This window comes from Ranitomeya imitator, chromosome 8 (assembly GCF_032444005.1).
Source record: "Ranitomeya imitator isolate aRanImi1 chromosome 8, aRanImi1.pri, whole genome shotgun sequence".
NCBI lineage: Eukaryota > Metazoa > Chordata > Amphibia > Anura > Dendrobatidae > Ranitomeya > Ranitomeya imitator.
The window spans coordinates 173,196,050-173,218,767 of record NC_091289.1 but is presented as its reverse complement, the minus strand read 5'-3'; the positions used below and the strand labels follow the sequence as shown (position 1 = coordinate 173,218,767).

Below are 22,718 nucleotides of genomic sequence, written 5' to 3'. Positions count from 1 at the left end.
GGTTTTCAAAAAAAAAGAACAAACGTGACCACAAAAGTTTAAGTTTTCCATCCAAGACAAACAAGCATAGAGCAAGTAGGGTAAGGTCTTGGAGAACCTGGACGTTAAGCCCCAAACCACTCCGGCTCTATGACTTAAAGACACCTGTCTGTAACGCGTCCGCTTGCCTTAGTCTGCTTTGGAATAGCGACTTTTTAACTATTTCTGCAATAGAGAGTGTTTTTATTGAAGATCCTGATGCTGGTATTTCCTTCCTTTTCCACTCCAGATCTACAACCTTCTCATCATCAGAGCGTAAGAAGACACACAGCAGATAAGACCCGGCTGGTTATCTAGCTCCTAATTTACTTTTTCAGTCTAAGGACCTGATGCCCACAAGGGAGCTTCAAGCTTGCATTAACCGTTTGGGCCGTGGAACCTCCCAGGCCGCTGAAAAAGGATTATACAGTGTGACCAATGCAGGATATCCTACAATTCTCTGCTGTGGCGGGCACAAGTTTGCGGTGGGATCAGCCCTCTTGCAAAGGAAGTGAGGGTTAAAATATTAAAAGGCATAGTAGTGACTTCAACAATCCAGGAGCGGTGACGTCACTGACCTGACTGCTGCGGGCGCCGATTTGCTAACGGGTCATTCAATGAGCAGCCGCATCGCTCAGGTCACTGGTGGTCGGCGATGTCATTGCTCCCGACCTGACCAACACTGTCGAAGCAGACCAAAGGGGACAAGCATGCTTTCTTTTATTGTTTTACACCCATGACTGCCCATTATTGAACTATTGGGCAGGGAACACAACAAAAATCTTGACTTTTAGTTTTACTTTTCAGCTTATGGTGTGCAGAAGTGAGTCACTCATCTTATTATCAAGCATTATAGGGCAAATAATTCAGATGATAAATGATGGGGCAACTCAACTTCATTTCCTCCCTCTCTGATAAAGGAAACTCGTAAGTGGTTCTTGGGCAAAAATCTGTCTCCTTCCCCCTCTGGCAACTGAAAATATAAAAATCGGTCTCCTTCCCCCTCTGGCAACTGAAAGTATATTCTTTAACTAGTTCCCCTGGAGCGACTCTGCTTCTTTCCTGACAGTCAAGGTAGAAAGAGATTTGTATGGGGTGCAGAGGATCAATATGCAGAGAAATGATGTTGATGGGACATGTCCGATCTCGGACTGCCGAATGCATTGTCCTCCTGGTCCATGTGTCAGATGGCGGCTTTCTCATAGAGAAAACGGGAGTGCTTGGCCGAGCGAGCGCTCCTGTGTATGGGAGAGGACAAGATGGCTGAAGGCAGAACGAAAGGCCAAAGCATCGCAACCCCTTTAAGTCCCATAGTCGTGTATAAAGCCATTATAATCCGGGAGGAACTAGAGAAACAATAAAATGCTTTATTAGGATGGTCGTGTTCAGCCAGATTGCACTGGTGACTAATAAAATAATCCAATATATGAAGAACCAGAGAATCTCAGAAATACAGCGGGGAAAGTTCCTATAAAAGAAGAGAATGTTCAGAGTTGCGGAATCCCGTTAGGTGCCTTTATTTTCTAATTGTGTACTTAAAAGGATAGATTTCCCTTTTTTAAATAAAGAATACAAGATAAGAAACCTTGTAATACCTCTTATTAGGGAAATATGCCTCTTTCCCCACTTATTAGCCACTTCTCTCCTGTATTGATCATTCACTCTCAGAAAGTCCGGCTCGGTTCCCCAAAAAATCAAATTACCTTTCCATAGGATAAAGGATAGGTTACTGATCGCTGGGACCCCAGCGATCCCAAGATCGGACTCTGGAACCCCTATAACAGGACTCTACAGCCCCATCCCGAATGGAGTAAAGGTGCATATACTCAGCCTCCGCTCCATTACCTGCCAGAAACAGCTCATCAGCCCCATAGATAATGAATGGAGCAGAGGCCGAGCATTCGCACCTACACTCCGCTCAGGATGGAGCTGTAGAGTCCTGATTTCGGGATCGTTGGGGGTCCCGTTTAGCGATCAACAAGTTTTCCTCTAATAAATAGGGGGTTAACTTGATTTTTTGGGGACACACCCTTGAGCCCCAATGAAAGAGTTCTTAAAAGCAATGCTTGATTTTTATTTTTTTCATAATTCTGACAAAGTTTGCATGAAGCGTCAGGGCGCCAAACTCAAGAACCACCCCATGCAAAGTGCTCACGTCCGATTGAGGTGGTGGCGAATGATGAATGTTTACGTCAAGTAAGTCTTCATCCAGTCTGAACTATTTCCATGGCTTTTTAGCGCCACTACGGTTTTATTGATCGCAGGAATGGATGTCATCACTGTGCTGCCCCCATTATTAGAAATCATTAGGGGGGATAAAAGCTGGAGCAGTCATTCGCATCTCCAAATTTATCAAACATCCACAGTTCTGAGAAGCTCAAAAGCAATGTTGCTTGCATTGATGACAGTGTGAAAAGCGCTGAGCCCAATGCTAGATTTCCCATGCACTGGCTGCTGTAAAGCAATGTTCACAGCGGCGGATTATGTCACTGCCGTCCATCACATGACCGCTGCAGCCACTCACATGCCGTAGATGCATGTCCACCAGTGTTTCCAGTGATTGGCTGCAGGAAAGACCCGAATAATGGGAAAAAAAAAAAGTTTCTCCACCTTTTCCTTTCTGACAGTCATCCAAGTGTAGTCCAATTTTTTCAAGATTCACATTGACTTTTATTGACAATTTTGATCCGACCTTCGGCGCAAAATCAGACATCTCTCCGCCATTGATTTTGAAAAATCGCGATCATGTGAACGGCCCCATAAACGACCACAGGTATGAGTGAGACGATAGAGCCCGTATGTGAAAATCGGACATCGGAATGATCCCTTATTGTGTGCAGTGCCGATGTTACGCTGACAGCGCTGCAGCCAATCGGTGAGCTCAGCGGTTCTATCCAATTTGACTGCATGATGAGCTGAGCTCACAGATTGGCTGCAGCGCAGCCGGCGTTAGACACAAGGCGCAGCGGCGGCAACTTAATACTGGTTCCGGGTGCAGTTTTGTTGTGTTATTGTAGCCGGGGAACCAGGATTTTGCAAAGTCACTAAACCCCTTTAATTGTATATACAGTAGAGGCTTCCATTGTGTGTGAATGAGCCGCGCTGCAGGGGATATCGGAGCAAATCTATTTTCTATGACTGTGTGAATAAGCTCTACGGGTAACAAATTCATCAACAGCGGCTTAGAAAATGGTTTCCAAACTCAACAAATGTCTAAACATTCAAAAAATCCGAGTACATGCCATTAGTGCACCTGCAGCGAAGGAATGTCGGGAGTATATACTGTAAATATATTATATATACACACAGACACGTACATAGAATATAAACACTCAGCAACAGAATAGACGGCTGATGACAGATCACACAAGCTAATCACAGCCACAGACTTTCCATTGTCTGGGACTACAATACACAGACGAACTGGTGACACAGGAACGAGTCGCTCTCCAAGAGGAACAGAAGCGAGCGCAATACAAGGGAATCTCTATGCCTATATTAGTAGCCCCCCATGACATCGAGCTGCAATGTAATGACATCATGGGGGCTTCTTATCAGAGGAGGCACTGCAGATACTCGGAGGTTCTCAGGGCTTTGGATCAGCAGACTAAAGAGGTGGATGATGCCCCAGCGCCCTGGTGAACGCTGCCCCAGCGCCCTGCACATCTTTTTGGTGAACTCTAGCAGCGACTTTCTCCGCTCCCTATTCACGACACATTCACGTTAGACATTCTAGATTCGGACTATGAATGGCAACATCATGAAATATAGCCTTGTCCAGACATCAGTATACAATCAGCAGAAAATGACTGTTCAAACCAAGCAAAGGCGCTCGGTGTACACATGGAGGGACTGAGCAGTTCACCTTCCCACCTACTTTTTTAGCATCTATCTCCACCCTTCATTTTCTTAATTGACAGCTTTGGCATTACAGGAGACAGACGGAAAACAAGTTAATGGGAAGCTGAGCTGAGCTGTTTGGCCACACCAAGGGTGCACCGAGCGCCTCTGCTACAGGGGTGTCAAACTGCATTCCTCGAGGGCTGCAAACAGGTCATGTTTTCAGGATTTCCTTGTACTGCACAGGTGATAATTTAATCACCAACTCATTAGTGTAGGTGATTAAATTATCACCTGTGCAGTACAAGGAAATCATGAAAACATGACCTGTTTGCAGCTCTCGAGGAATGCAGTTTGACACCCCTGCTCTGCTAGGTTTGAACAGTTATTTTGTGCGAATAGTCTCCCATCCATTTACCCGTGCGATTATTCATCATGCACCCCATTTGCTCGGCTATCATAGAAGTGAACGGACAGCAAGGCCAGATTGCGGGAGCTCGGCTACATGTGCAGAGTGTGGGATCATTTGCATAAGTATTCCACGCTTCCGGAGAACAAGAGTCAGACTTTTAAGCCGGGACTTGACCACAGGGTGTGTGAGACGATGCACAGCCGTGTGTGTGGCAGTTTGGTACGTAGACTGATGCCAATGTAATAACAATGACAAAGAAAAAAAAAAGCAGGCCACTTTGAAACAAATCTTGAAGGTTGGAATCAATTCCAAATCAGGCACTGTCCAATCAGATGGCTGAAAAAAAAAAAACACTTCAGGTGCAAAACCCTAAGGAAGGTGAATCATGATTTTTTTTTTCTGGGTGGGGGGGCACTAAACTTTATCAACACACACAAGAGAAAAAAATGCAGCAAAAAACACGCAGCAAAACCTGCTTTTTTTTAAGCAGTGTCTTACAGTACCGTGGGAGCATTTCCCTGTTCATGCTCGACCTGGGGGATCCGGCCTGTAGGCTGGCACGTCTAGGGTTACTCGCCGGCTCGACGACTATTGCCGATTCAGCTAATGATGCTTCCAAAGATAATTCCTGCAAGTGGAAGCACCAGAATTTCCAGCTATTATGTAGAGGACAGGATGGAGCTTTCCTAAACCCTGACCCCAACAGTGAGGAAAGGAGGTTTCCAGGATTAGAAACATGAGGGTCTGTCATTACAGCTCATCACTCTGGAGGGAGAAACAAATCCAGCGGCGTGATGGACTGCAGCGGCGTGATGGACTGCAGCGGCGTGATGGACTGCAGCGGCGTGATGGACTGCAGCGGCGTGATGGACTGCAGCGGCGTGATGGACTGCAGCGGCGTGATGGACTGCAGCGGCGTGATGGACTGCAGCGGCGTGATGGACTGCAGCGGCGTGATGGACTGCAGCGCTGAAGACGGATCCTGTAATAAAACTTGATAAAAGCTGGGGTTTTGCCATGGTTCACCCAATGTGAATGTGGTGTAGTGATAGACTGCAGCGCCGACAGTCTGATATCACCCGCTGAATGAATTGGTTGATTCAGTAGATGCCGACGTCTTGCTATTGGTGCTGGTCTGATGTAGTCTATGGTGTTGGGATGATATTTGTCATGTTTGTTTTTACTACCGATCGGCAGCCCCCCTAATGTAGTCCTGTACCCCATTCTGACCATCGTTGGGCTATGTGCACATATTTTGAGGAGCTTTTTGTGGTGGAACCCGCTGCAGGAAACGCATCTTCTTTGGCTCTGTGACCGCCACATCCATCTTCGGCGGATTCCACTGTGAAAATCGCTTGAAAAATTATTGAAAAATGTTCAAAAGAATGAACCTATTCATGTCTGGGGTAAAAGCACATGTTCAGTGTCTTGTTACCCTGGGACGGTTATATTGTGACCTGTCCATTTTTCTGGTGTTTTTTGCTTGGACGACGCTCCGTACTTTATAGTTCAAGTCAAGTCGGGCAGCACGGTGGCTCAGTGGTTAGCACCGCAGCCTTGCAGCGCTGGAGTCCTGGGTTCTAATCCCACCTTGGACAACATCTGCAAGGAGTTTGTATGTTCTCCCCGTGTTTGCGTGGGTTTCCTCCGGGTTCTCCGGTTTCCTCCCACATTCCAAAGATAGATTCAGTATGATAGGGAATCTAGATTGTGAGCCCCATTGGGGACAGCGATGATATTGTGTGCAAACTGTAAAGCGCTGCGGAATATGTTAGCGCTATATAAAAATAAAGATTGTTATTATTATTAAGTCAATGGGAAAGCTCAAAAGACGCTTGGGAGATGGCAACATGTTTTTTGGAAGGTCTTGCCATCAACACACTAGCAATTTCTTCATTATGTAATGGACTGAAAAAAGGGGCTGGAAAACAACAGTAAAAAAGTTATAAAAACCATGGGAAAAAAATCTCAGGAAAAATTCCAGAGTTTTTCAAAGCGTCTTCTGCTTGGAAACCTCCGTGGGTTCACCTGAGTTTAAAAGATGTTGTGTGTTCACAATGTGCGTTTTTGCTGTGTTTTTTTCCGCAAGCAAAACCTGCTCTCTTGGCAGTAAATACTGCAATAAATAGAGGAAGAGATGACGAGAGCGACGGTGAGAAGATACTTCATGCTATTTCCAGTAAATATTTATCCAGATTGACACTTTATTACCGACATCTTACCTTGTTTAACCATGTTCAGCAAGGAAATGTGAGGACAAGCATACCCAGTCCTGGCAGGGGCCCGAGGGAGACACAGTCGACCCCAGTCTCATGCACAGGCCCAGGAGGGTCACCGGGCAGGAGAACACTGTCGCCCTCGTCCCTGCAGGGCCCAGAGGGACACCGTCACCCCAGCAGCTTTATGCTTATTCCTGCTCATTCTGCATTGATATACTCTGGGGAGAATGGGGCTAATCCTCATGCAGACCTGTCGCACATCCTAGCTGGACTCAATGCAAAAACATACAAAAAGAATTACAAAGCCATTCGGAAGTGAATTTTCACAGTAAGTATACCAGCCTCATCAGGTCTACGTAATAACATAAGTTCGTTTTTATTGTGAAATATGGTGACAGATCCACTTTAATAGGAGTACTGGTAAAAAAAACAAAAAAAAACACCACAACATCTCAGTCAGTGAAATGCTCTGGAATTCGCTGGGAACCACGCACTCGAACAAACACAATAGCGCTTCTTTTGTGCACACAGAATAATATTGGCCGTCGGTCAGCTGAGCAAATGCATCCCAAAGAGCATGACGTTTCCTGCATTTTGGGATGGGAAAGCAGAACCCGGGTAGCTGCAGATTGTACAACAGACGATTTGCCACCGACCACTAAAGTTTGAAGAACAAGTCGCAAGAAAGTCTCCGCTGCTGAGATTTGCCTCACTCCCTGCAGTCACAAATGTGACAACCTTGTGGCTACTGCAGAATTCTACGAAACACAAATCTCAAGGCAAGGTATACATACAGAATGAATCAATCAAAGAGATATATAAAAGAGACAACATTTCTCAATCATAACTACTGTGTATATCAACATGGACTGAATGACGGACAACTCGGCAACTTATACGCAAAGATAAAGATCAAAGGGAACCCAATTCATGCCCAAATTTGTTATATTGAATAATATTTATTAAAGATAAAGTACACCATAAGGTGGGGGGAGAAAAATACCAAAAAGAGGGGCACTACACCAGGAGACGGAAACGCATTCTTACAGTATACTATGGTGACTCACGATAATAAACCAGCTGACGCCGAAACGCGCGTCGGGGTCGGGCGCATCCAGGAGACGGTCTTCATATCACCCACAGGTAATTCTCATGTGGCCACAATTATATTATGACTAGTTAGCAGCAAATAATTGTATGCACTTTATCCTCAGAATATTCACTAGTTTCTGCTGTCCTAGCCTCCAGTAACTCTGCACTTGCACCTTATTCCTATGGTGCACCCTAATACGCACATGCTTGCCGCATGATTCCTGTAGATATTTATTATATTGGTGTCATGTATTTACTTATTTATTTATATCTTTGATCTATTTTATTATCATGAGTCACATAACAGGAACCGCGCTAAGGTACGTTCACACAGCGCCTTTTTCAAGTGGCTCTCAAAAAGTGTCCCATAAAATAAATATAATGCACAAAATCAAAACAGCATAGTGCACTTGATCCGTCTTATGTCACAAAGATGTTAAAGACGTGACTCGTCCATTATTTGGGAAACTTCCGCCAAAATTTCTGCATCTCTTGGCAAGAACAAGGCACGGGTGTTTTGCTGCGGATTTTCCCCTACTCATTAGTATGGGCGAAATCTGCAGGAAAAACACTGAAAGACTTGACATGCGGCAAATTTAAATGTGCAGGTAACAAATAAGCAGCGTGCGCATGAGACTTCAGGATTCTCATTCACTTTGCCGGCATTAGGAATGTTTTCAGGTTTTGTGACAAATCTGCACCGAAAAAACGCAGCAAAACCGTAGCGTGTGCACACAGACTTATGGAACATCAACTTTGAACAGCAGCAAATAAGCGGCAAATACTGGTTTTGGTTCAAATTTTGCTATAAACTTGCCACAAATTTTACCCTTGCGACTGCCATGAAAATCAGCACCACGGGTCAATTTACGCTGTGGATTTGATGATGGCACCAAAACGTACTGCAGATTTTCTGCCTGGAAATTCTGGACGGAAAATCTCCATCACACCGGTCACTGTGTGAACACAGCCGTACAGGACGGCTGCTTGCTCATTGCTTGTAGACCTTGATAAGTCCATTTAGTACACAGTACTAATAAGCGATTCTTAAAGGGATTGTATCTTGACTGATTGTTAGGAGCGCAACACTTCTCTGTCGCCCGATCTTCTGCTCCCAAACGATCGATCATTTGAACCACCGAGATGGACGCACCACTGGCCCGAAGCAGGACACTGAGACTGGTGAGCTTCAGATGAGCCATGCTGACAAAGTCTATGCACAGAGCTTGTAAGCCACTGCTGATAAGACTGCAGAGGTGGCCAGTAACCTAGGCAACAAGCAGTATGAAAATGAAAAATCCCTAGTAAATTGCAATTTTAGCCATTAAAGAACTTTCGAATAACCCTCAAAAGATATGTTGCACCCATGGCAGCTGCAAGGAACAACCCTGATACACTGTTGATAAGGGTGTCATATGTATTATCAGTTGTTCAGTGCTCACACCACAAATTACCACCCACGTGTCCACACCCAACACTGAATAATGCATTACACTCCTCGGATCCAGCACATCGGAGTCACACAACAGATACAGAGGGACGCCGACATTCCCATACAGTGGAGCGCGCTCAATAACCTCATGAATGCTGAGCACGTCACCATTACCGGGAGGCAAAACATCCAAAGTCACCGTCAAAGCTTTACTGTCCCGGCCCCAGGATCACAGAGGATCCGTGTATCTATAGGCGAAGTGACAGTATAGGAACCTGCGGGACCGGTCATTGCACAAGAGATGTGTGCTGTGTACACACCAGAGAAAAGACAACTTCCCCAACAGACACTCTTCCAAGATGTCTCTGAGCACGGGGAAGACATCCGAGTAGTGATGAGCGAGTACTCGTTGCTCGGGTGATCTCCGGGTATTTATGACTGCTCGGAGATTTTGTTTTCCTTGCCACAGCTGCATGATTTACGGCTACTAGCCAGCCTGAGTACATGTGGGGGTTGTCTGGTTGCCAGGGAATCCCCACAATGGCAAATAAAATTGCTGGGCTAATGGTGCAGAAAATTCCGAACGGAAAACACTGCGGATCAAAAGAAGGAGCATGTCATTTATTTGTGAGGATCTTCAGTGTTTTTGTACCCATTCCATTACAGAAATCCGCAGGGGTAAAAACGCAAGAAATCCGCACAAAATCCGCATCAAATCCGCCCCTGCGTTTTCTACCAAGAGATGCAGAATTCGCACAAAAAATTCCAGAGGCTAATCCGCAACGTGTACACATAGCCTGACAGTTCAAGCACAGTGGGTGTGATCTCCTGAAAACTCACGCTGCTGCACAGATAAAGATGCAGTTGAACCGTGCGTTCATTTTTTTGTACATTTTTTTTCGTCTTGTGGCTTCTGAGCGAAGCCTTAAAAAAAAAAAAAAGTGTACAAAACAGAAACTACATCTCAAAGCGCAGCATCCAAGTGTTTCTGCACTAAGACGCATTTAGGCTATGTGCACACGTTGCGGATTTCGTGCGGATCCGCAGCGTTTTTTGCGGTGCAGAAATGCTGCAGATCCGCTAGGGATTACAGTACAATGTAAATCAATGTGAAAGAAAAAGCTGTGCTGATGGTGCGGAAAATTCCGTGCGGAAACGCTGCGGATTAAAAGAAGTAGCATGTCATTTCTTTTTTGCGGATCTGTAGCGTTTTTGTACCCATTCCATTATAGAAAACCGCAGGGGTAAAAAACTAAGTAAATCCCCAGCAAATCCACACCAAAAACGCACCTGCGTTTTCTGCCATGAGATGCAGAATCCGCACCAGAATTCCTAAGCCTAACCTGCAACGTGTGCACATAGCCTCAAAATAATCTTGCCCCAAAAATAGCAATAAACAGGATTGCAAGAAAAAAAATGCTCAATTTTTGCACTTGTGTAAGAGGCCATAAACTGTGGAAAAACTGCTGCTGATTTATGTTGCAGAAAAGTTGCACAATGTAAAGCAGAAAAATTGTGGTGACTCCAATTCTGCTTTCCTGGAATCTCATCAGACGTCCAGGTCTCACGCGCTCTACGTGCGTTTATCACAGATGGAAATTGTACCCATTGTAGTCTATGGCCCCATTCACATTTCTCAGGATGATGGTGGGGGAGGGGGTTTATTGTGGACCAGGTGTCCACAATAAAAAAAAAAAATGACACATGGATGTCAGTTGTGATTCATGTAAGTGCTGTCCGCTTTTTGGTTGTTTTTTTTTTATATTCGCTCAGACGAACGGATTATATGGACCTGTGCTGTCTACGTGACACAGACCACTTATATGGACGTGTGCCGTCTGAGTGACACAGACCACTTATATGGCCGTATACCATCTGAGTGACACAGACCACTTATATGGACGTGTGCCGTCTGAGTGACACAGACCACTTATATGGCCGTATACCATCTGAGTGACACAGACCACTTATATGGACGTGTGCCGTCTGAGTGACACAGACCACTTATATGGCCGTATACCATCTGAGTGACACAGACCACTTATATGGACGTGTGCCGTCTGAGTGACACAGACCACTTATATGGCCGTATACCATCTGAGTGACACAGACCACTTATATGGCCGTATACCATCTGAGTGACACAGACCACTTATATGGCCGTATACCATCTGAGTGACACAGACCACTTATATGGACGTGTGCCGTCTGAGTGACACAGACCACTTATATGGACGTGTGCCGTCTGAGTGACAGACCACTTATATGGCCGTATGCCGTCTGAGTGACACAGACCACTTATATGGACGTGTACCGTCTGAGTGACACAGACCACTTATATGGACGTGTGCCGTCTGAGTGACACAGACCACTTATATGGACGTGTGCCGTCTGAGTGACACAGACCACTTATATGGACGGGTGCCGTCTGAGTGACACAGACCACTTATATGGACGTGTACCGTCTGAGTGACACAGACCACTTATATGAACGTGTAACGTCTGAGTGACACAGACCACTTATATGGACCTGTGCCGCCTGCGTGACACAGACCACTTATATGGACCTGTGCCGCCTGCGTGACACAGACCACTTATATGGACGTGTACCGTCTGAGTGACACAGACCACTTATATGGACGTGTGCCGTCTGAGTGACACAGACCACTTATATGGACGTGTGCCGTCTGAGTGACACAGACCACTTATATGGACCTGTGCCGCCTGCGTGACACAGACCACTTATATGGACCTGTGCCGCCTGCGTGACACAGACCACTTATATGGACGTGTACCGTCTGAGTGACACAGACCACTTATATGGACGTGTGCCGTCTGAGTGACACAGACCACTTATATGGACCTGTGCCGTCTGAGTGACACAGACCACTTATATGGACCTGTGCCGTCTGAGTGACACAGACCACTTATATGGACCTGTGCCGTCTGAGTGAACAGACCACTTATATGGACCCGTAACGCCTGCGTGACACAGACCACTTATATGGACGTGTGCCATCTGAGTGACACAGACCACTTACATGGACGGGTGCCGTCTGAGTGACACAGACCACTTATATGGACGTGTGCCGTCTGAGTGACACAGACCACTTATATGGACCTGTGCCGTCTGAGTGACACAGACCACTTATATGGACCTGTGCCGTCTGAGTGACACAGACCACTTATATGGACCTGTGCCGTCTGAGTGAACAGACCACTTATATGGACCTGTGCCGTCTGAGTGACACAGACCACTTATATGGACGTGTGCCATCTGAGTGACACAGACCACTTACATGGACGGGTGCCGTCTGAGTGACACAGACCACTTATATGGACGTGTAATTTCTGGCCATGGACTTAAAGGGATATTTGTATGTTGTGGGGAGTTTAATCTAATATATAATTGCGTAGAATACTACTTCCTGCAATTTGTGCCAACTTCCTGTCCGGAGCTAATGTCCGGAGATAAGTGACGTCAACAGTGTCCAGTGTCTGATTGGTTGCCGCCTGCTGCGAGCGACCAATCAGAAACGTGCCGTACTGTGACACACTCCGCCCGCCATTTTGGTGTGATTTTTGAATTTTTACCTCACAGCAAGTTTCTACTGCGTGGAGGCGGGCCCAGTGACGTTGCTCTTCAAGCTCCTGCCGAATTTCGTCAAAAAAATGATAATACCTTTTACCAAAACTATATATATTTAGTTGTGAAGTGGTTCAGTGACATTTTCACACCAATTTTGAACTTTTGTTTGGTGTTTTCTCCATATACTGCCTATTATTCACTGACTGTTATACTGAGAGACTGCCGTTTATTAACCTCTTCTTTGCCACATTGGGTATATTGCTCTATTGTTTGCCACATAAGGACATTGTCCATTATTGCCCAGCAATTTCTTAAATAACAAGAATTGTCAAGAGCTGGTGAGTGCAGCCATTTTTTGTTCTTTCTTACTATTATTTATTAATTGTATTATTCTTACATTTGAATAAAGTATATATGGATTCTAGACTCCCGATTCTTTAGAATCGGGCTGCCATCTAGTAAAATATAAACTAAATAAATTGTGATCCCAATGTTCAGTGACCAGAGCCCGTGCAGACACCTCTCGGGCTTTCATCGGGGGCTTTCCAGGTGTAAACATCAAATATATTTAGCAAAAATGAGGTGAAAAGACCCCAACTATTTACACGCTGCGCCATTCTCACCAATAAGAAAACCACATTCACCAGTCATAGGTCAGCGGGAGCCGCAGAATTAACTTTTAAAAGAAAATCTTTAAAACAATAAGATGAAAAGGGGGAAAAAAAACTGCACTATCCAATAAGTGCTGTGTACTGTATCCTGCGTCACTGGCTCAAACTACAACTCCCAGCATGCTAAGTACACCCAAGGATGGAATGGCATGCTGGGAGTTGTAGTTCTGCAGGTTCCTAACGTTCTAATAAACATGTATTTACCCGATACAGGAATCTGGGACATAAACCGAGAACAAGATCCACAGAAGGCGCAGACCAGAAAGTTTACAGAAGTTTTCAAACGTTTCTAAAGTTGTCTGCCCCGAGCAGAGCCATGAGTGGGAATACAGCACAATACACACATATGTGCGGTCACACAGTGCGGCATTCCCGCACACAGGAGCTGGAATGTCACCGCACAATGCCCGGTCACATCGGTACAACTTGTCACAGACCCCACAAGCACCCGGAGATGCGCCTCCTCGGCGGCGGCGGGGTCGCCCCGGCTCACACAGCCCCCCGCTCCCAGACTTACCTGCGTCCTGGGCAGTGAGGCCGCCATGCTGCTTCCGGCCCGATCCGCCCATCAATGCGATCAACCCAGAGACTGAGCGAGCGACGGGCGGGCGGGCTGTCAATCACTCATAGGGGCGGGGCTTAGTGCGGGAGAAGGGAGTGACGTCTAACTCTAGGCGGGGCCAAAGTAAGTTAGAAAAGGGCGGGGTAATTGTGGGCGGAGCCTTTAGGAATGTGGGACGGGCGGGAGAAGGAAACCTGAGGTGAACTTGTGAGGAGCTCGAGCGCTCGGTGCACGGGTGGTCTCCTGAGGGGCCGCTGCACCTAGTCAGGGCCGACCCCGGCTGTCTGTAGTCCTTGGGGCCGGGGTCATCTTCTCAATAGCTACTTCATTTTTCAGTCCATAAGGCCCCTTTCACACATCATTTTTTTTTTCCATCAGTCACAATCCGTCGAATTTTGAAAAAAAACGGATCCTTTTTTTCCCTCATAGACTTGTCTAAGGCTACTTTCACACTAGCGTTAACTGCAATCCGTCACAATGCGTCGTTTTGCAGAAAAAACGCATCCTGCAAAAGTGTTTGCAGGATGCGTTTTTTCTCCATTGACTAACATTACGCGACGCATTGCGACGGATTGCGCCGTTTTTCGGCCAACCGTCGGCCGCAAAAAACGTTCCATGTAACATTTTTTGCAGCCGACGGACCGTCTTTTCCGACCGCGCATGCGCGGCCGGAACTCCTCCCCCACCTCCCCGCACCTCACAATGGAGCAGCGGATGCGCTGAAAAGCAGCATCCGCTGCACCCGTTGTGCGGCGGAGGCAACGCTAGCGTCGGTAACCTCGGCCCGACGCACTGCGACGGGCCGGGCCCGACGCTAGTGTGAAAGAAGCCTAAGGCTACTTTCACACTGGCGGTTTTTTTAAATACGTCGCAATGCGTCGTTTAGGGGAAAAAACGCATCCTGCAAAGTTGTTTGCAGGATGCGGTTTTGCCCCATAGAGTTACATTACCGACGCATTGCGACGTATTGACACACATCGCAACCGTCTTGCAACGGTTGTGGCGGACCGCCGGGAGCAAAAAACGTTAAATGTAACGTTTTTTGCAGCCGACAGACCGCCCCCACCTCCCCGCACCTTACAATGGGGCAGCGGATGCGCCAGGGAAATGCATCCGCTGCACCCGTTGTGCGGCACAGCAAAAGCTAGCGTCCGAATGCGACGGGCCGAATCCGACGCTAGTGTGAAAGTAGCCTTAGTGACGGATTGCGACAGATGGCCTCACGTTTCAACCGTCTCCGTCTAAAATTGTCCGTCGGCCGGAGACAATGGATAAAGTTTTTTGTGACCGTTGAAAAAAACAGACAGCGATGGATCCGTCGCCGTCCGTCGTTTCCTCAAATGGAAGCCTGTGGGCGCTGGATCCGGCAAATGACGGAATCCGTCAAATGACAGATTCCGGCGATGGATTCCGTTTTTCTAAACTGAGCATGCTCCAATTTTTTTAGGATCCAATTAGCCAGATCGGCTAGTGGGATCCGTCGTAAAAAAAAAAGGATCTGTCGCATCAGTTTTTCACAATCTACGAAGGAGCCAACAGATTGTGACTGACGGCAAAAAACTGCACACGTTGCAGATTTACTGCGGATCTGCAGCGCTTCTTTACACCCAGAAACGCTGCAGATCTGCAAGTGGTTTACAGTACAATGTAAATCAATGGGAAAAATAATGCTGTGCTGATGGTGCGGAAAAATCCACACGGAATCCAAAGCGGATTAAAAAAAGGACCATGCCAATTCTTGGTGTGTTTCTGCACCCATTCCATTATAGGAAAACGCGGGGGTAAAGACGCATGAAATCTGCACAGAATCCACAGTAAAAAAGCACAAAATCAGCATAAAAACGCACTGATTTTTACCTGCGTTTTCTGCCAAGAGATACAGAATCTGCACAGAAAATTCCACAGGTAAATCCGCAACATGTGCACATATCCTAACAATGTCAGCAAAAAATTATAGGGTTTTTTTGGTCTCATTCCTTTTTTTTCTTTTTGGCATTTTGTTTTTTTTAATTATTGTATTATTTTATTAGTCCAGACATATACCGAAAAAAACAAAAATGTTGCTTTTTGGGGGGAATTTTATTTATGTTCCAGAAAAGGGGAAAATATTAACTTTTTAATTTTAATTCTATTTAGGAAAAGTTTGGACACATCTCATTTAAAGATTTTTCTGTATTTTCATGACTATGAAAATTGTACATTCACACTGAACGTATCAAAACTATGAATTAACACATGTGGAATTATATACTTAACAAAAAAGTGTGAAACAAATGAAAATATGTCTTATATTCTAGGTTCTTGAAAGTAGCCACCTTTTGCTTTGATGACTGCTTTGCACACTCTTGGCATTCTCTTGATGAGCTTCAAGAGGTAGTCACCGGGAATGGTTTTCACTTCACAGGTGTGCCCTGTCAGGTTTAATAAGTGTGATTTCTTGCCTTATAAATGGGGTTGGGTCCATCAGTTGTGTTGAGCAGAAGTCTGGTGGATACACAGCTGATAGTCCTACTGAATAGACTGTTAGAATTTGTATTATGGCAAGAAAAAAGCAGCTAAGTAATGAAAAATGAGTGGCCATCATTATTTTGAGAAATGAAGGTCAGTCAGTCCGAAAAATTGAGAAAACTTTGAAAGTGTGGCAAAAACCATCAAGCGCTACAAAGAAACTGGCTCACATGAGGACCGCCCCAGGAAAGGAAGACCAAGAGTCACCTCTGCTTCTGAGGATGTTTATCCGAGTCACCAGCCTCAGGAATCACAGGTTAACAGCAGCTCAGATTAGAGACCAGGTCAATGCCACACAGAGTTCTAGCAGCAGACACATCTCTACAACAACTGTTAAGATGAGACTTTGTGCAGCAGGCCTTCATGGTAAAATAGCTGCTAGGAAACCACTGCGAAGGACAGGCAACAAGCAGAAGAGACTTGTTTGAGCTAAAGAACATGAGGAATGGACATTAGACCAGTGGAAATCTGTGCTTTGGTCTGATGAGTCCAAATTTGAGATCTTTGGTTCCAACCACCGTGTCTTTGTGCGACGCGGAAAAGGTGAACAGATGGACTCTACATGCCTGGTTCCCACCGTGAAGCATGGAGGAGGAGGTGTGATAGTATGGGGGTGATTTGCTGGTGACACTTTTGGGGATTTATTCAAAATTGAAGGCATACTGAACTGTTATGATCCAGTGACCTTGGAGCAGCATGAAAACTTTCACTGGAGTAGGTAGTAACTATACTGACCGCAGATCCTGATCTTAACACCGCAACTAGAAGGAGCCGTGGGGTGTACCTAACAAGCCCTAGACACCTCGTCACAGCCGGAGGACTAAATACCCCTAAAGATGGAAATAGGAATACTATCTTGCCTCATAGCAGAACCCCAAAGGATAGGCAGCCCCCCACAAATATTGGCTGTGAGTAGGAGAGGAAAGACACACACAGTCAGAAAACAGGATTTAGCACAAGAGGCCAATCTAGCTAAAATAGGAAAGGATAGGACAGAGTTCTGTGCGGTCAGTATTAAAACCCTTCCAACAATATCCACAGCAGATTATACAAAAGTTCCTCCATCTAACTAAAGACGTGGAACGTATATCTGCAACTCCAGAGACTACTAAACTCAGAGCAGGAATACAATCAAAAAACAAGCACACAGCTTGTGTGCCATAGAAAAAGAAACAAACACTTATCTTTGCTGAATTGGCAGCTAAGCAGGAGAAGCCAGACAGGGATCCAACACTTCCCAAGAAACATTGACAACTGGCAAGGACTAATGAGTCCTGCAAACCTAAATACCCCAGTCAGAACTGCAATCAGCAGATACACCTGTCCAGGACTGCAGCCCAGAGACCACTGCATTACCACCTACAACCACCGGAGGGAGCCCAAAAGCAGAATTCACAACAGTAACCCCCCCCCCCTTGAGGAGGGGTCACCGAACCCTCACCAAAGCTCCCAGGCCGATCAGGATGTGCCAGATGAAAGGCACGAACCAAATCAGCGGCATGGACATCAGAGGCAAAAACCCAAGAATTATCCTCCCGGCCATAACCCTTCCATTTGACAAGGTACTGAAGCTTCCGCCTCGAAAAACGGAAATCCAAAATCTTCTCAACAACATATTCCAACTCCCCATCAACCAACACAGGGGCCGGAGGATCAACAGAGGGAACAACGGGCTCCACATATTTCCGCAATAAAGATCTATGGAAGACATTATGGATAGCAAAAGAGGCCGGAAGCGCCAGTTGAAAAGACACTGGATTAATAATCTCAGAAATCCTATAAGGACCAATAAACCGAGGCTTAAACTTAGGAGAAGAAACCATCATAGGAACATGACGGGAAGACAACCAGACCAGATCCCCAACCCGAAGCCGGGAACCAACACACCGACGATGGTTAGCAAAACATTGAGCCTCCTCCTGAGACAACACCAAATTGTCCACCACATGAGCCCAAATCTGCTACAACCTGTCAACCACAGAATCCACACCAGGACAGTCAGAAGGCTCAACCTGCCCACATGAAAAACGAGGATGAAAACCAAAATTACAAAAGAAAGGCGAAACCAAAGTAGCCAAACTAGCCCGATTATTAAGGGCAAACTCGGCCAATGGCAAGAAAGCCACCCAATCATCCTGATCAGCAGACACAAAGCATCTCAAATAAGTCTCCAAAGTCTGATTAGTTCGCTCGGTGTGACCATTTGTCTGAGGATGAAACGCAGAAGAAAAAGACAAATCAATGCCCAGCCTACCACAAAAGGCCAGCCAAAATCTAGAAACAAACTGGGAACCTCTGTCAGACACAATATTCTCCGGAATACCATGCAAACGGACCACATGCTGAAAAAACAACGGAACCAAATCCGAAGAGGAAGGCAATTTTGGCAAAGGCGCCAAATGAACCATCTTAGAGAACCGATCACAAACAACCCAGATAACAGACATCCTCTGGGAAACCGGAAGATCGGAAATAAAATCCATAGAAATATGCGTCCAGGGCCTCTCAGGGACCGGCAATGGCAAAAGCAACCCACTAGCACGGGAACAACAAGGCTTGGCCCGCGCACAAGTCCCACAGGACTGCACAAAAGAACGCACATCACGCGACAAAAAAGGCCACCAAAAGGACCTACCAACCAAGTCTCTGGTACCAAAAATGCCAGGATGACCAGCCAACACGGAACAGTGAACCTCAGAAATCACTCTACTAGTCCATCTGTCAGGAACAAACAATATCCCCACAGGACAGCGGTCAGGTTTATCAGCCTGAAATTCCTGAAGAACCCGTCGTAAATCAGGGGAAATGGCAGAAAGGACCACCCCTTCTTTCAGAATACCGACCAGTTCTAAGACATCAGGAGAATCAGGCAAAAAACTCCTAGAGAGGGCATCAGCCTTAATGTTCTTAGAACCCGGAAGGTACGAGACCACGAAATCAAAACGGGAAAAAAACAAGGACCATCGAGCCTGTCTAGGATTCAGCCTTTTGGCAGACTCGAGGTAAATCAAATTCTTATGATCGGTCAAGACCACAATACGGTGCTTAGCTCCCTCAAGCCAATGTCGCCACTCCTCAAACGCCCACTTCATAGCCAACAACTCCTGATTGCCGACATCATAATTGCGTTCAGCAGGCGAAAACTTACGGGAAAAGAAGGCACACGGTTTCATTAAGGAACCAACAGGATCCCTCTGAGACAATACGGCCCCTGCCCCAATCTCAGAAGCATCAACCTCAACCTGAAACGGAAGAGAAACATCCGGTTGGCGCAACACCGGAGCAGAAGTAAATCGACGTTTAATCTCCTGAAAGGCAGAGACAGCCGCAGAGGACCAATTTGCCACATCAGCGCCTTTCTTCGTCAAATCGGTCAAGGGTTTAACCACGCTGGAAAAATTAGCAATTAAACGGCGATAAAAATTTGCAAAACCCAAAAATTTCTGAAGGCTCTTCACGGATGTGGGCTGAATCCAATCATGAATGGCCTGAACCTTAACCGGATCCATCTCTATAGACGAGGGAAAAAAAATAAAGCCCAAAAAAGAAACCTTCTGCACCCCAAAGAGACACTTAGACCCTTTCACAAACAGGGCATTGTCACGAAGGATCTGAAAGACCATCCTGACCTGTTCCAAATGAGACTCCCAATCATCGGAAAAAATCAAAATATCGTCCAAATATACAATCAAGAACTTATCAATATAAGTCCGGAAAATATCATGCATGAAGGACTGAAAAACAGATGGAGCATTAGTGAGCCCGAATGGCATCACAAGGTATTCAAATTGGCCTTCGGGCGTGTTAAACGCAGTTTTCCATTCATCACCCTGCTTAATACGAACAAGATTATATGCCCCCCGAAGGTCAATCTTCGTAAACCAACTAGCTCCCTTAATCCTAGCAAACAAATCGGTAAGCAAAGGTAAATGGTATTGAAACTTGACCGTGATTTTATTTAAGAGGCGATAATCAATACAGGGTCTCAAGGAACCATCTTTTTTAGCAACAAAAAAGATCCCCGCTCCCAACGGTGAAGAAGATGGCCGAATATGCCCTTTCTCCAAAGACTCCTTAATATAGCTCCGCATGGCGGTATGTTCAGTCACAGACAGGTTGAAAAGTCGACCCTTAGGAAACTTACAGCCTGGAATCAAGTCAATAGCCCAATCGCAGTCCCTGTGCGGTGGAAGGAAACTGGACTTGGGCTCATCGCATACATCCTGAAAATCAGACAAGAACTCTGGAATTTCAGAAGAGGAAGAAGAGGAGATTGACATCAAAGGAACATCATTATGAACCCCCTGACAACCCCAACTAGTCACAGACATGGACTTCCAATCCAACACAGGATTATGTACCTGCAACCACGGAAAACCCAGCATGATAGCATCATGCAAATTATGCAACACCAGAAATCGACAATCTTCCTGATGGGCTGGCGCCATGCGCATGGTCACCTGTGTCCAAAACTGGGGCTTATTTTTGGCCAAGGGTGTAGCATCAATGCCCCTTAAAGGAATAAGGTTCTGCAAAGGCTGCAAGGGAAAACCACAACGCCTGGCAAACTCAAAGTCCATTAAGTTCAAGGCGGCGCCTGAATCCACAAACACCATGACAGAAAATGATGACAATGAGCAGATCAAGGACACAGATAACAGAAATTTAGGTTGTACAGTACTGATGGTAAATGAACTAGCGATCCTCTTTGTCCGCTTAGGGCAGACTGAAATGACATGAGAAGCGTCGCCACAATAATAACACAACCTATTCTGACGTCTGAATCCTTGTCGTTCCGTTTTAGACAGAATCCTATCACACTGCATTGGCTCAGGAGTCTGCTCTGAGAACAACGCCACAGTGCGCACAGTTCTGCGCTCCCGTAAGCGCCGGTCAATCTGAATGGCCAGAGACATAGAATCACTCAGACCGGAAGGCGTGGGAAACCCCACCATAACATCTTTAGCGGATTCAGAAAGACCCTTTCTGAAAATTGCCACCAAAGCATCATTATTCCATTTAGTCAACACAGACCATTTTCTGAATTTCTGACAATACAATTCTGCCGCCTCTTGACTCTGAGACAGGGCCAACAAGGTCTTCTCAGCTTGATCCCCAGAATTAGGTTCATCATATAATAATCCTAAAGCCTGAAAAAAGGAGTCTACATTAAGCAAAGCTGGATTCCCAGATTCCAGGGAAAACGCCCAATCCTGCGGGTCGCCACGCAGCAGGGAGATGACGATTTTAACCTGCTGAATGGAATCACCAGAGGATCGCGGTCTCAGAGCAAAAAATAGTTTACAGTTGTTTTTAAAACTCAAAAATTTGGACCTGTCTCCAAAAAACAAATCAGGAGAAGGAATCTTCGGCTCTAAAACAGGAGTTTGAACAATATAATCAGAAATACCCTGTACCCTAGCAGCAAGCTGGTCTACAAGAGAAACTAATTCCTGAACATCCATGCTTGCATAAGGCTCCTCAGCCACCCAGAGATAAAGAGAGAAGAGAAGATAAAGCAGACTGAAGAAAAAAAAATGGCTCAACACCTTTCTTCCCTTCTTCTGAGATGCATTTAACTCATTATTGGCCAGTTGTACTGTTATGATCCGGTGACCTTGGAGCAGCATGAAAACTTTCACTGGAGTAGGTGGTAACTATACTGACCGCAGATCCTGATCTTAACACCGCAACTAGAAGGAGCCGTGGGGTGTACCTAACAAGCCCTAGACACCTCGTCACAGCCGGAGGACTAAATACCCCTAAAGATGGAAGTAGGAATACTATCTTGCCTCATAGCAGAACCCCAAAGGATAAGCAGCCCCCCACAAATATTGGCTGTGAGTAGGAGAGGAAAGACACACACAGTCAGAAAACAGGATTTAGCACAAGAGGCCAATCTAGCTAAAATAGGAAAGGATAGGACAGAGTTCTGTGCGGTCAGTATTAAAACCCTTCCAAAAATATCCACAGCAGATTATACAAAAGTTCCTCCATCTAACTAAAGACGTGGAACGTATATCTGCAACTCCAGAGACTACTAAACTCAGAGCAGGAATACAATCAAAGAACAAGCACACAGCTTGTGTGCCATAGAAAAAGAAACAGACACTTATCTTTGCTGAATTGGCAGCTAAGCAGGAGAAGCCAGACAGGGATCCAACACTTCCCAAGAAACATTGACAACTGGCAAGGACTAATGAGTCCTGCAAACCTAAATACCCCAGTCAGAACTGCAATCAGCAGATACACCTGTCCAGGACTGCAGCCCAGAGACCACTGCATTACCACCTACAACCACCGGAGGGAGCCCAAAAGCAGAATTCACAACACTGAACCAGCATGGCTACCACAGCATCTTGCAGCGGCATGCTA

At 45.8% G+C, this 22,718-nt stretch overlaps 1 protein-coding gene across 2 annotated transcripts in view; it reads right to left on the bottom strand.

Moving 5' to 3' along the window:
* EPS15 (epidermal growth factor receptor pathway substrate 15) overlaps positions 1-13,903 on the bottom strand; it is an 80,511-nt gene extending 66,608 nt beyond the window's left edge. For both annotated transcript variants that reach the window (XM_069737924.1, XM_069737925.1), the window contains exon 1: positions 13,791-13,903. In XM_069737924.1, the coding sequence (XP_069594025.1) occupies positions 13,791-13,817 (27 nt within the window). In that variant the 5' untranslated portion in view covers positions 13,818-13,903. The remainder of the gene's footprint in view (positions 1-13,790) is intronic.
* Positions 13,904-22,718: the final 8,815 nt, after the last annotated feature.